General features: G+C 39.3%; 1 protein-coding gene across 1 annotated transcript in view; it reads left to right on the top strand.

The window, feature by feature from the left end:
- The window catches only part of LOC133350555 (calcium uniporter protein, mitochondrial-like), a 33,629-nt gene extending 20,085 nt beyond the window's left edge, over window positions 1–13,544 (top strand). The window contains exons 2-8 of the mRNA XM_061565001.1: window positions 5,995–6,061; window positions 7,971–8,141; window positions 8,700–8,804; window positions 10,254–10,414; window positions 11,459–11,662; window positions 11,940–12,056; window positions 12,898–13,544. Of these exons, the coding sequence (XP_061420985.1) occupies window positions 5,995–6,061; window positions 7,971–8,141; window positions 8,700–8,804; window positions 10,254–10,414; window positions 11,459–11,662; window positions 11,940–12,056; window positions 12,898–12,975 (903 nt within the window). The 3' untranslated portion in view covers window positions 12,976–13,544. The remainder of the gene's footprint in view (window positions 1–5,994; window positions 6,062–7,970; window positions 8,142–8,699; window positions 8,805–10,253; window positions 10,415–11,458; window positions 11,663–11,939; window positions 12,057–12,897) is intronic.
- Window positions 13,545–14,001: the final 457 nt, after the last annotated feature.

The raw sequence follows: 14,001 nt of genomic DNA, 5'->3' as shown, positions 1-14,001 counted from the left end.
GAATAGGTCTCTTGAAAATCCTTGATCATCACCAGCCATTACTCTGTACAATTGGGAGCCTCGGGCCTTCCTCAATACCGATAAAGCCAATAATTCCTACTTATTGATCAAGGAAGAAAACGTTTTCACAGAAATAAACATTTTTGGCCCATGTTGCAGAATCACAAGGTAGGTTTATTACCCCTAAAGCATCGTTTGGCCACACTGTTTTTGGGTTTTTTTGCCTTTAAAAAATCTTTGTTAGAGGCCAAGTGGTTTTTTCACAGACGATGGTGACATTGATGGAGGTGGTCTGCATGAAAAGGAAATAATACATATGACCATAAAATATGTTTGCGTTGAAATGCTTGCATTTTCAGGCACTTGGAGTTAAACAGCGTAACTCTTCATCTCAGGGTCAAAGATTTGACCTGATGTGGCTGTTTGGAATCATAAAGTCTGACCCTCTCTGGAACCCAATTAGTGAATGATGAATTTGTCAAATAGCTATATAAATGTAGTTTGAGGGTTGATTATGTATTTTTAAAGGGGAGTAATTTATTACAATGAATATAAAAAAGTGGGGTGATGTTAAGGTTAACTTAAAATTATAATTGAACCAAATGTGTACATATTGTGCCGTCCCATTATGAACACATTTTGAATGTTTTACGATGTGTTATACATTATTTTTGTTGACTTACCCATCTGAATTTTAATCTGGAAATGTGAGAAACATGAAATCGGCATTTTTCATAGAAGAGTCAATTTATTAACTTTACCGTATCATAGTTTGTGAGCCTATACTAAAAATATGAATTTACAGCACTTAACTTTCTTCACGTGGTTGTTGATGTAAACTATTCCAAAATGATAAGCCATCAAATATATTATTTTGCATTACTCTTTTGCGTGTTCAGCAATAATAGAGATATTTGCAAAATGTATTAATGACTTGCTCGTTATACTTCTTGTTGCTGGAAAGCATTGAATACAACGTATACAGTACATCTGTGCAAGACAACAATCTACGTTTAATATCGCTACTCAACAAAACATGAATGATTAGGTGAGAGTGTATTAATATTTATACGTGGAAAAAAAGTAACGATCTGCTACCCTGCCCGCCAAAGTGGATTTATTCTGGATTATATTGCATATATCAGACTTCATTCTTTACTCTGTACTCTATTGTCAATGCAGTGAAACTCACAAAGCACTGCAGTCCACTCTTTGTTGCCTTAATTTGGATGTGTGATTCGAGATATTCGTAGCGGTTTCAGAGATGTCTTTTTCTGAATAATATTTTGTGGAAAGGAGTTAATGGCTGTGAGATAGTATGTTGCCAATTAGTGAATTGACATGTTTCTTAGGTGGTTTATGGAATCCCAATGGGAGTACTATCCACCAGGTGGCATTGAAGATGTTCATTTTAAGATTAACACACCCAGCCTCCGTGTTAAACACCCACCCTGTGTCACAATTAATTTGTTGGTGAAACATTGAGACTTTGTGCTCTGGCAAGTGTAATTTTCGGTGGTTTTCACTGACCCCACGCCACAATGTCCTGTTATCAACAACGGGGGATCGTATGTGTAAGCATACTGGCATCTTACAAATATGATCCTACATTGGCAAATGCCAGTATTCTTACACATAATCCTACATTGTTATAAGATGATGATGCTCTCGTGAAATCGTGCATGCACAGCTCGTAACCATGCTGTCTGCTGTCTTAGTGCAGGTGTGGGGGTTACAATCTGGTCATATACAAGCATAACATGGACGACCTCTCGGGATATCAATGTCGTTGCAGTTGGATTAGCATGGTGGTTATTGTATGGTAAAAATATATAACCTTATAGCATACGTGCGAACATTTCCAAATCATTTTTTTATGTCAACACAAACCCTTCTATATCCAGCTGCCACCCATGTAATAATAATAATGATTTAACTCGAACCCAAAGGCTCCATAGATTTTCAAAGGATCGAGTGAAAAAGACAAGAGCACATTTTCTGAATCCTCTCTTGCCATGGACCCCTGATTGTCCTCCCAGATGGTGGTGTCACTTTTCTGTCATTGGCCATTGCTGCAACGGGGATAGCTTTGATTGCTCCTCCATTGCTCCATTTGTTGACAAACTCTCTTGTTGAACTCCCACATGTTCAGATTGTGTGCTTTATTTAGTCTAAGAGCGACCTTCTCATGTAACAAAAACAAACCGATGCATATATCTTGTACGCTCTGGATTAGTAAATGACAATATATTTAGCATTTCCTCTGTTGGAGCTCACGATCTCCAAATTCATAGGTAATTTGAAATTACATTTCCATGGTTTTGAGATGGGTTTCCATACTTGTTTTGTTCCCTTGACAAATCACATTAATAAAATGTGAATATCTGTAAGGAAGATTATCATTTACACACTGTAATAGCCTTATTCCATAACAAGTTAACTTTAATGTTAATAATTATGACCCCTGTTAGGACAAACAAGCTTACCAACATAAGTGCAATTGCAGTTTTTATATTTTTATTTAAAAAAATGTAAATCTGTTTGATTCTCCATTAAATATTTTAATGGAGTTTGCTCTAACACATTGAGCACAAAATAATGATATTGAGTAAACTGTAAGGGGTGCTTATATCAGCTCCATGTATTATGGGCCATTTTGTGTTCTTGTTATGAGTTTACTGAAAGATTGGTCAGCATTCTTTCGGAGGCATTAACGAAGTTAAAGGCTTTTAATTAAACATGAGCCCTTCATGTGGACTGAATCTAGCCCAGCCAGCTGATAAATGGTAACAATAAAAACAGCAATCAGTTGGAAAGGGGTAAAGGGTTAGACACTCCATCTGCTGCCATGGTAATATCCATCACTTCCATATTGGTGTAATACACCACCACCTTGCTCTAACAGAGCGCTATACAATTTGATTTGAAGAGAAAACAAACTGCTTCATAGCTGTCATGTCATATATAACGTCTTCGTGTGGATTGCGTTTTTTGTTGTTATTTGAGTGGTTTTAAAATGTTTTTTATTCCGTTATATTTTGTGGAATGTATTGTTTCAGTTATCACAATTCGCAAATGACTTGAATTCATTCATTACCTTTAATTTCATGGTGTGTCCTTTCATCAAATTGATTATTGCCTTATTTTGGTCACCACTTCGGGAAATTAGGTAGAGGTTAGAGGTATTTCATTTCTTCTGTCATACTACCGACCATCACGTAACATATACACCAAATATAACTATTAAATAAGGGTGCACATTTATAAATGTATTTAATGAAATGTTCACCTTTTCTTTTTATAAGGTGTACACTTTTTCATCTTAAGATATGATCATAGGGAGATTTGTAAATGGTTTTATTATTTGAGCAGCAATCAACTACCAGCTGTTCTTCTGAATAATTTAGAAGTTATGTCTGCCCATAGTCTCTGGGCATTTTTGTGTGGAGTGAAACCAGACAGAGCACCACTACACAAATCATTCTTGCCAGGCAGATCAACACAGATACAGGCTGATGAATTCTACGATACGTGTTCACCCACAGTTAAATATGTTTTACTTATTTTGTTATCTGAATGGATACAGTGAATAGTTACAATGTCAAAATGTTGTTTTTATTGAATTGCTTTGCCTGTGGATTGTAAAAGTACTTAAGTATTGGTTTCCAAAAAAGTCCAAAAGCAATTGTGCAATATGTTATTCCGTTTACAATCAGAAAAACTGCCAGATAAATTATAGTATGCTTCAGTAAGAGGGACATGGGAAATAATAACAGAAAAACCCATTCATATACATTGTTTGTAATGTTTCCACTTTTCAAATTTGGGATATGGCCCATTATATCAACGGACAATTTAAAAGGAACATTAAAGACCTCGTGAATTATGTAAAAAGCCATGTTGTCTTCTTTCCCAAATGCCACATTTCTAACTATTTCCTACACGTTCACACAGCTGTAATGATGTTCCATGAGGCTGTTTACCTGTCAAAGATCAGCCTCAATATTATATACGTTGTGATTTGATTGCATGCGGTATTATTTTAATACCATATCGTTTATACAATTATATATTCATAATCAACGTTTTTGGGTTTAGATCGCGTTATTTATAAATGTGTCGTAACCCTCTACCACCCGACACGGCCAATCAGTAAAAAAGTGTCACGTTGACAAAAGACAAATAGTTCACTGCTTTAGCCCACCGGTGTGTTGAAGCGTGAAACCACAACATTTACAATTTGAGTACGACGTTTCGCTGGTAATTGCATCCAGCAACAATTATATAGTTAGAATGTACCATCTTAAGTTATAACATTGCATGTTGCGTATCTTAAACCCGCACTGACCAGCGCGTTGAAGCCAAGTCGCATATCATTCCTGCAGTGGTATCGTTGGCTTGGGTAGGCCTTCATCTGACGGTGGATAGATCTTGGCTGAAAATAACTATTCCCTGGAGCGCTACTGGGTAGTCTTATATTTAACCCATTGAACCTGTTCATTTTGGCTCAGATGCAGCGTCAATTAACCATGAGACTATCCAGTTAATTCTAGATTTGAAGCTTTCGTGACTGCAATGATTCATATTCTTAGGTTTTTTTCGGTAAAGTCACGTAGGTAAAAACATTAAAAAGTAAAATAAAATAAAAATCACGACGTTTCGGAGGCAACACAAGCTTCCGTCTTCAGGTGGTGCCGTCACAGCCACGACAGCTGTAATAAAATAAAATAAAAATCACGACGTTTCGGAGGCAACACAAGCTTCCGTCTTTAGGTTGGTACCATCACAGCCACGACAGCTGTATCAAGTAATATTTTACTTTTTAATGTTTTTACCTACGTGACTTTACCGAAAAAACCTAAGAATACTATCCAGTTATTTGTTATCCTGGGAAGCAACTAATGGAATGAATTCCTTAGTTCTCTGTTACTATGTATAGCAATGCACCATGCTATAAAATAATGTAACCTGTTTTAAAATTAACTTTAACCTGCCCTACGTTTATTGATGCGAAACGTTGTGATGTGGCATGGAATGGTAATTAAAATAGTATTAAGACTGATTTTACACCCCTTAATCTCCGTGATGACAAATCAATCCGACAGTTGTGTTTTAGTCTTGTGCGGTCTCTACATTGTTGTTCTGCCTGGTTAACTTTTACTCGCAATGTAAGAATCAAATAACATTTCTCATGAATAGAGGATTAGATATTTTTCCTTGCACAACTCCATGCATTTATTGTGACCAATAGAATTGAAGTTCATTGAATCGTTGCATTATTAGTTATGATCTTTATTTTATTTTTCAATACAGAATTGACTATTTAGTTTTTAAGGAATGTGTATGTGTAAAGGCATACTTATTCCTGATTAAGCTTTTATATTACAATGAGAAATCATGCTTTTTATAAACCGTGCTTGGAATGTTAATCGCTATATTCCCTCAAGGGTGTAAACAAGCATGACTTGATAATAATGGTTTTGGCAAAAGTTACTCAAGTGTTATGAAAAATCGAAATACGCTCCAGAGTTTTCATACGTAACTAAAATAGAACAAAACCTTGCATTTCAAAACCACAGTCAACATTGTAAAAAATAGGATGTAGTGATAGTTTGAAATGCACATTTGGACAGATGGTAAGGCATTTTTAATATGACTGTATCTAAAGAGTATATTACGCTTAGGTGAACTGTTTATTATGGAGATGGGGGCAATTTGTGATAATATTTCCCTCGAGAATACCGTGCTTACAATTTTGGCCAAGGTTTAGCCAATCAGTGATGTCAATTTCACTTTGTCCACTCTGCCAAGCCTCTTGACTGGGATTTAGTCGAGTGCCAACTGTGACCTTGATCGCTGAACAAATTAATGAAAATCTGGAAGAATGGAACAAATTAAACTTTTGTGGCATTTGGGAGTAATGCAGTTTCGTGAGCGTTTAGTTTTAGAGCGTAATTATTTTGTTTATTGCTCTTTTTCCCCTCTCTCTTCCAGGCTAAACATTTCCCCCTGTGGAGGTTCTGCCCAGTTGCTTGCAGCAGCTCAGTGGTGCCCTCTGATGGTGAGTAAGCAACACTGCGTGGGACGGTCGCACTCATTTCACACAGTGGTTGCCGAACATTAACCACAATACCTCGCTGATCTCGTCAAGGAGCATAAACCATCACGGGAGCTCTGGTCATCCTCGCAGCAGCTTTTGGCTGTCCATGAGATGCGCTTCTGCGGCCGTCTGGAATGCTCCTCCTCATTAGGAAGCCACTGGAGCTATGCACTTTTTCACGTGGATTGAAAACTCATTTTTGTTGACCTGCTTTTTGTATTTAGTTTGTTGTCCCCCCCCCCCCCTCACCTACGATTAGTACGGTTGGCTACGTATGGTGCGAAAGAATTTCGACATAACATACTACTCATACTATGTCACCGTGATTGTGGCATAAATTAACAAACCACTGCTGTTAAAAGACTGATATTTCTTACGTCGTAAGATGAAGTGAAATGCATTTGAAGCGTGTTTTATGCTCCAAGCTGATTTTCAGTAAGTGGCACATTAACATATGCGTAACATTATTTGAGTTGTGTTACATTGTGCTATAAACGTCCGTGCTTGTGTTTACAGCCAGCGGTTAAAGCTCAAACCATATTTGTAATTGTCAAAATGGGCCTTGTACCCAGGACGGCTTGTATCCATTAAATTACAGACGCCGTTAAACGAATCTCAACGACTGTAACGAGCAACTAGATGGTTTTGTCTCACGAAGAAATAGGACAATCAATGATCAAAAGGCGTTGAATGTTATCGAGCGCCGTGGTGCACGCTTTGTAACCTTTTAGGGACACAGTTAGGGCACCTAAACAGCACGTTTTGCACCAAGGGAGAGGGAGAAAAGTGCAGCAATCCTGTGGGTTTCAACTCTTTCTTTACCGAGTGTTCATTGTCCCCTCAATTTGCTGGCAATTTATGCTGAAATTGGACTGTCGGGTTGGATTTTGCTTGGTGGGGAAAGACTTTGAAAGTAAGTGTGGTGTGTTTCTGCACATTATTTTGGGTAGGTAGCATATACAGATGCACAGATATGTGCAGCTTTTACATTTGGTTCAAGGTTGTAAATTACTGCCTTGCCTGCAAGACAACCATCAGTTTTATAAATGGACACACCCTTTTGCAAGTGTTTTTGGCTTTTAAATCACACAGGAATGTCGTACCAGACTAAACCATTTGAATGACAGGGACATGCCTATGACCTTTCCAAGTAAAAGGTTACATGATTGTCAAGCCGGGTTTTTTTGTTTAAAATGCTAAAAATATTTTTTCGTGAATTTCATGCATTTGCTATCACGTTAAGATATCACTTTCTCTCGCTGAAACACGTGTTTTTAAAATCAGATATTAGAGCGAATAATCGAGTGTTATTGACAAATTAGACTGGCAATCCTAAGGGAGGGATGAGATGACCACTAAATACATTTTAAATGCATACTGTGAATGGCCCTCATGGGGTTTCATGACAAACATTCATCAATCAGCAGCTCTGGCATATAGGGGTCACCCTTGGTGGGACTGCACACTTTACACTTGCCCGGAACATTAATTTCCTTACGGATGCTCGGGGGTTACCAAATCTCCCAGAATGCGCCCAATTTCATGAGATCTCAGAATCTAAGTGGGATTTTTAGGCCTGGATAGTGCTTGGATTGGGTGACTTCTATGCATAACAAATGTTAGTTGCTGTAGGGCACTGTGGTGGGCAGCATATTGCAGTGCACTTCAATTGTTCCACGTGTCTAACACCCCACCTTTACGAACCCATGCGAGCTAGAATGGTGAAGTATGGTCAAATAACCCCTTCAGCCCACATCGTGTGTTGGGGCCCTCATCCAGCGGTTGATCGATACATGTCTGTACATGTACGTGCATTTGCTCTGGGATGAACCGTTTTAATATCAGCGTTTTTGTCTCGCATGTTTTGCAGAGGTAACTGTGTCATATGCCAATGGACTGCCGGTGGTGGCCATTACCCTGCCTTCACGAAAGGAGCGATGCCAATTCACACTGAGGCCTGTACTGGAGAATGTCGGAGACTTCTTGAGGAGTCTGCAAGCAGAGGATCGGGGAATCGACCGTGCAGCAATATACACACTAGGTGACGCTGGAGCCATCGGTGGTTTTGAAATCGTTGCGTTTGGCGCATGCCGAGTTGTTTGGCACATTCATTACAATTATTAAAAGTGCAGCAGCAGGTGATACGGATGAATGTGTGGGCTATTATTGCATTAAATGTGTAACATTTCTGCTTCCGTGACCTTGCGTAATCAGTAACGGGTTAATTAAAAATAATGACTGGCATCTTTAACTGTTGGTGAGAGGAAACGATTTTTACTGGCACTGTGTTAAGTGATGTAAAAAAAAACGTTATTTTTAATTAACCTGGTATTGCAAAAAAAATTCTCATGGCACAATTATATTTAAAATATATTTTTTATATATTTTGAAGAGTCCTACTAATTGTACATTAGTAACGTGGTATACAATTCATAAATGTTGGTGGAAGAGGACATACCTTATATGGGGCAGTATAAAAAAAAAACATTCATCACTATATGCAGCAGTAGCTGTATAAAAGAAGATGAAAAATATCTTGAGTTTGTAAATGTGTGGGTTTGTGTAATTACCTCCATGCATGGTTTCCTTCCCTGTGCAGATGGAACCAGAGTGGCAGCAAGCACGGGGGTTGATATTCTTCTTTTGGAAGATTTTAAACTTGTCATCAACGAAGAATCGTATCTGGTTCAGCCTCCTAAACGAGGTACATTAATTAATGCCCGTTAGTTTGTGACTGACTTTGAAATGTTTTGAATACGTTGTAAAAAAAGCTCGTTTAAGTAATGCAAATGGAATGCAAAACAATGAAAGGACTATCCAATTTTTGTCTTGTGTGACTAATTGAAGGAAACTAATTGAAGACAACAGATTTAATGGATTCCATTAAGATAATTACAGAGCTGCAACTTCTGCTGAAGATTTATTGATGTCAATATTACTCAACTAAAAACCCAACAATTTAAGCACGAGACTAGCCAGCCTGTTCAAATTATGTACTGCCCTTCGTCATTCCACTGCGAGATGAAGGCCCACCCCTGCTGTGTTAATCATGGGGGTTGTTTTGACCATACTTCACGCTAGTCGGTGAAGATTTGTGAACGAGTTGGTCCATGCCCGGTTCAGATACCTTTGGCAAACTGATGCCAGCCATGGTCAGGAAGCTAACCGACAGCCAGGATTATAGTGCAGTGTGGTAACCCCTCGCCGCTGTACTATTGCTCCCCCACCACCACAAAATAAACGTTAGTAATTAATTGGTGTAACAATTGTTAGAGGAAACTACAAGCTTTACACTTCTGTAAATATGCCTTTGAGATTAAGGTAGGATTTCTCTCAAAGTCCTCGGTACATACTTGCTTATGGTATAATTATAGACTTAGTTTGACAATACCTAATGAGATTTACATTCATTACATTTATGACCAATCTGTATCGATGTGTAGTATTCTCCTTTTGTACTTTAATTCATGCGGTTTTTTCCATCCACTCATGATTTCGTCTCACCTGCAAAAAATACTAATAATGGAATTGAAAGAAAAAAAATCTTGGATCAAATTCTATATGAGCTTGTACTAAAATGTAAATGGTGCTCGAATATGCTGCAAATCTATCTCAAATGGGTTTTATTCTGCCAATAAATTTAAAGAAGCAAGAGCACATAGACCACAGCTAGAGTGCCTTGCAATGCACACATCTCTTAAATTGGATTTTAAGGATGGCAAGCAACCAACCTAATGGTTAGAGAAATATGATTGTTTGATACTGGAGCCAACGCTGGGAAAACTGTTAAAGGGACATCTGCAAGCATCTTACGCTGAACACTAAATGTAGTGGCCCTTTTAACATCACTGCTGCAAAACCATATTGGCAGCCATAAAGAAATGTTGCTTCTTATTTTGGACTTAACGCGTGCATTATTTAAAGGTGCTGGTTTTGGCTGTAAACACGAATGCTGCCCGGACAAAATATGTAATTGAAACGATTCCTTTGAACTTCAAAGTTACTCATAGCAGGCACAGTCGATGCATCTGTGCATCAATGAGTACGTACTATATTTTATTTTTTACGTGATATCTTTTTGAGTTAATGTTTCCGACCCTCCCCCCCTTTTGCTGTGCTGCTACTGCTGCTGTTGCTTTGTGGTACTGTCCAGGAAGCCTCAGTGCTGACGATGCGACCGCCCTCGGTGAGGTGAAGGTGTTGGTGCAGCAGATGTACACCACGCTGCGCATTGAGGAACACCAGCTACAGCGCGAGAGAGAGTTGCTCACCAAGCTGGACAACCTCCGGGTCCAAATTGAGCCACTAGAAAAGGTTTCTTCCCCCCCCCCCCCCGGCCCCGATCACTTCGTACCTTCCAATGTCATTCTCCAAAATAAATGAAATCCTTAGCTGTTATGCTGTAGTACAGGGGTGCTTAAATGTGCGGGCCTTCGGGCCACATATGGGTCCGCGTTTCAATTTGTAAAGCCTGTTTACCATACGTGGCCCACTGCTTTGAAACGGCTTGCAAAACTCTATCGGTCACTGCAAGGGTCTTCTTGCATGCAGTCTGGTACTAGGGGGAAATATTTTTGATCTGGCAACACTGTTTGCAATTTTAGCACGCTCGGTCACTTGTGCCTCTTTATGCTCTGTTGACGTGCATGTTCGGTTTGTCGTTCTTGTGCACAAACGTGTTGGAGTATTTGCGTTGTGCGCTTAACATACGGCGGCGCAGACCTTATGAACACCGAACAGTGAGACATAAAGTGTACGACGAGCGAGTTGGATAACGCCGAGGTGTCTGTTAAAGCATAGCCCGCCCAAACGTATTTGAAAGTGAAGTAAGGAAAATGTTACTCCCACCTCCCCCACGACCACTGCTATAACGGATCTAAATGGTCCATGTGAGCTCGGTGTTATTTTTATGACACTTTAATGAGTTCTTTTTGCTTTTAATCGGGTTAGAGGAGGGTTGGTAAATATATTACAATGAGATAATTTTGGCAAAGAGGGCATTTTAATATGCCAATGTTTTACTTTTTGTACTGCAGATGCAGTGTGGTTGCAATTTAATTTTAACAGTTGCGTCATAGAGAAAATACTCGACCAGAAACATTACTCGTTTTTGTTTCTGCACTCGGTAAGGTGGTGGATGGCAATCACATGTAGATGCTATATTAATCCAAATAGTTGTTTTATCTTCTGATGCATCCAATGTCTATCATCTACTGCGTGTAACATTACCTTAGCCGAAGCCACGCAAAATAATTGCGAAATATGAATTTTCAAATCCCCACCCCCTTCCTCGTTTTGTCCTCCTATCTCGACACAGGCACTAATCTCAACACTTCTCCACCCCGTTTTCTTTCACAGGTGAAGAAAGATCTGAAGCTGAAGGCAGAAAAGCGCACGCGTTTGGTGTTGTGGGGGGGCCTGGCGTACATGGCGACGCAGTTTGGATTCCTGGCACGCCTCACCTGGTGGGAATACTCGTGGGACATCATGGAGCCTGTCACTTATTTCGTCACCTATGGCAGCGCCATAGCCATGTACGCCTATTTCATCCTAACTCGACAGGTGGGTAAACTTGGGAGGATGAACCTTCAGTGGATCTGCAAATAGAAGACCTTACAATGCGAAAATGTGGTTATGTATATTTTATTAGCAATCTGTGCTCGCGTTGGAAAGTGCTGCTGCGTGTACCCTGTGTTGGTGACAAAATAAATCCATCTGCTGACCTCGGGAGTACAAATAAAAGAGATTAAATGCTTCACAAGGTGCCGCTTTGTTGCGTGAATGAGCGTTGAGTGAGAATATGAAGTCTTTTAAGTGACGGTGAACTTGCGCATTACAGGAATACATCTACCAGGACGCAAGGGATCGTCAGTACCTGCACTTCTTCCACCGTCACGCTGAGAAGACTCGCTTTGACTTGGCCGCTTACAACAAGCTCAAGGATGACATTGCCCAAGTAGGTCCTCAGCAGGAGAGAATATTTACATTACACAGTCCGAAGGTGCTTTTTGAAATGCATTTGGCATGCCACGCGTGAACGCACCTCGGTCACTTCAAGGGAGCCTTTGCGAGCGACTCAAGGGAGAGAGTACACTAACATTTGAAAGTGTTGCCAGGTAAAAAATATGGCCTTGTAGTACCTGATTATTTCAGTCAAGACGTAGTGAAGGATGGGTATTGTTTGCAGTTCGTTGTGAATTGGCAGACTTCGTGTGGCCGTGGGTCATATGAATTGAAGTCGCAGGCCTGGTCGGTTCCACTTGGCTACAGGATAGCTCATTTGCCATATTCTCGTGGCTTTCCCTCAGTCGTATCATTATCACCATACTCTTTGGTTTTTTCGGTAAAGTCACGTAGGTAATTTTTTTAAATAAATTAAATCACGACGTTTCGGGCCCAACACAAGCGTCCTTCTTCAGGTGAGGACAACTTAGCGAAAGCGCAACCGCTTAAGTGTGTCATATCATTATCACCTAGTTAAAACTCAATTGAGACGAGAAATCATGTTGGCAAGGGACCCCTGGGAAAATAGTACAAGAGGACAATGGGAACACGTGAACTTATCACAGGATTATACAATTGACTTATCTTTTTTGACGTGTTCTATTTGTACAGATTAAATCACACTTGTCATCCAACTCGAGCTACCCGATTATTTTTTAAGGAAATGTAAACTGCACTGGCGGAGGAGCAATTATCCTTCATACATTTTGTGGAAGATTGTACGAAAGAGTGGTTAAATGTTCGCTTGAAGACCTCTGACGATTGTCCGTTTCATCTCTCCCGTTGTTATTTAGGCCGAGCTGGATTTGAAACGTCTAAGAGATCCACTTCAGCTTCATCTGCCCACACCGCAGCTGGAAGGCAAACATTAAAAATGTAAACATCGAAGAGCCTTTTATCAGTGAGGGACTCTGCTGCTGCTCTACAACTGCAGTTCTAGCCAACCTTGAGTGACTCCAGTTTTACGCCTGAAATGATAAGCTAGTTCATCTGCGTTGGCTTTTGGTGAGAAGGGTTTAAAAAAAAAGAGTTATACGACAATGATCATCAGCATGATGAGAGTACATGTACTTGTTTGTTTTTTTTTGGTGCCTTGCCCAAGAATATGTAGTGTTTGAAAGGCTAGTGATGGGATACCATTGAATTGCCTAACCTGTATGCATGTCAAGCGGTTTAAACCCGTTGGAGATTAAAACAAATGTTTTGGATGCACTGGTAATATGTTGGGGGTTATGCTGGTGTTTTACGCTTTACGATACAAAATAATTTTACATAGTTAAAGTTAAAGTTAATTCCAAAAAAATGTATGCATTTTAACTATTGAGGTAATTAAGGTCAGGGTTTGTGTGCATAACTGTTGTGTTATGACTTATGTACGATGTATGAAAACACACTTATACAAATCCATGTTCTGTTCATAATAAAAGATTTTGAAATAATACACGTTATTTTTTTAATGTCATGTTGGGTTTGTTAAACGTGTTAAGGTTTGATTAATGAGGCCATTTGCGGCGTTAGCGCGTGTACAGTTTAGTCCTTTGTTTACATTGCAGATGCGTTCCTGAAAAACGTGTGACGTTAGGTGAAACGACGTAAAACGAAACCAATTTTTACTATTGACTTAATGATACAAATTTAGGATACGTTCCAGGGGGTAAATTTTTTTGTTGGTAAAAAAAAAAATTCTGAAAAAATATTGAAATAAGTACCAAAAAATTTCAAATATCCTGTATATTTTAAGCTTGGTCCAAAAAACAAGTTAAAACAGAGTACTCACCAGAGATGGCAGCAGAGGTTGCATTTAAAGTGTACTCTATCGTGTCCAGTATTGTGATGTAAACACTGAGGCCTGAGTCCCTGACACACGTGTCTTAGCGTCGTCTGCAGTAATTTTACTA

Source organism: Lethenteron reissneri, chromosome 34 (genome assembly GCF_015708825.2).
Source record: "Lethenteron reissneri isolate LAM-NWPU_2019-01 chromosome 34, ASM1570882v1, whole genome shotgun sequence".
In the NCBI taxonomy this organism is placed as follows: Eukaryota; Metazoa; Chordata; class Hyperoartia; order Petromyzontiformes; family Petromyzontidae; genus Lethenteron; species Lethenteron reissneri.
The sequence above is the reverse complement of the archived record's forward strand: the minus strand, read 5'-3'. Positions and strand labels throughout refer to the sequence as shown.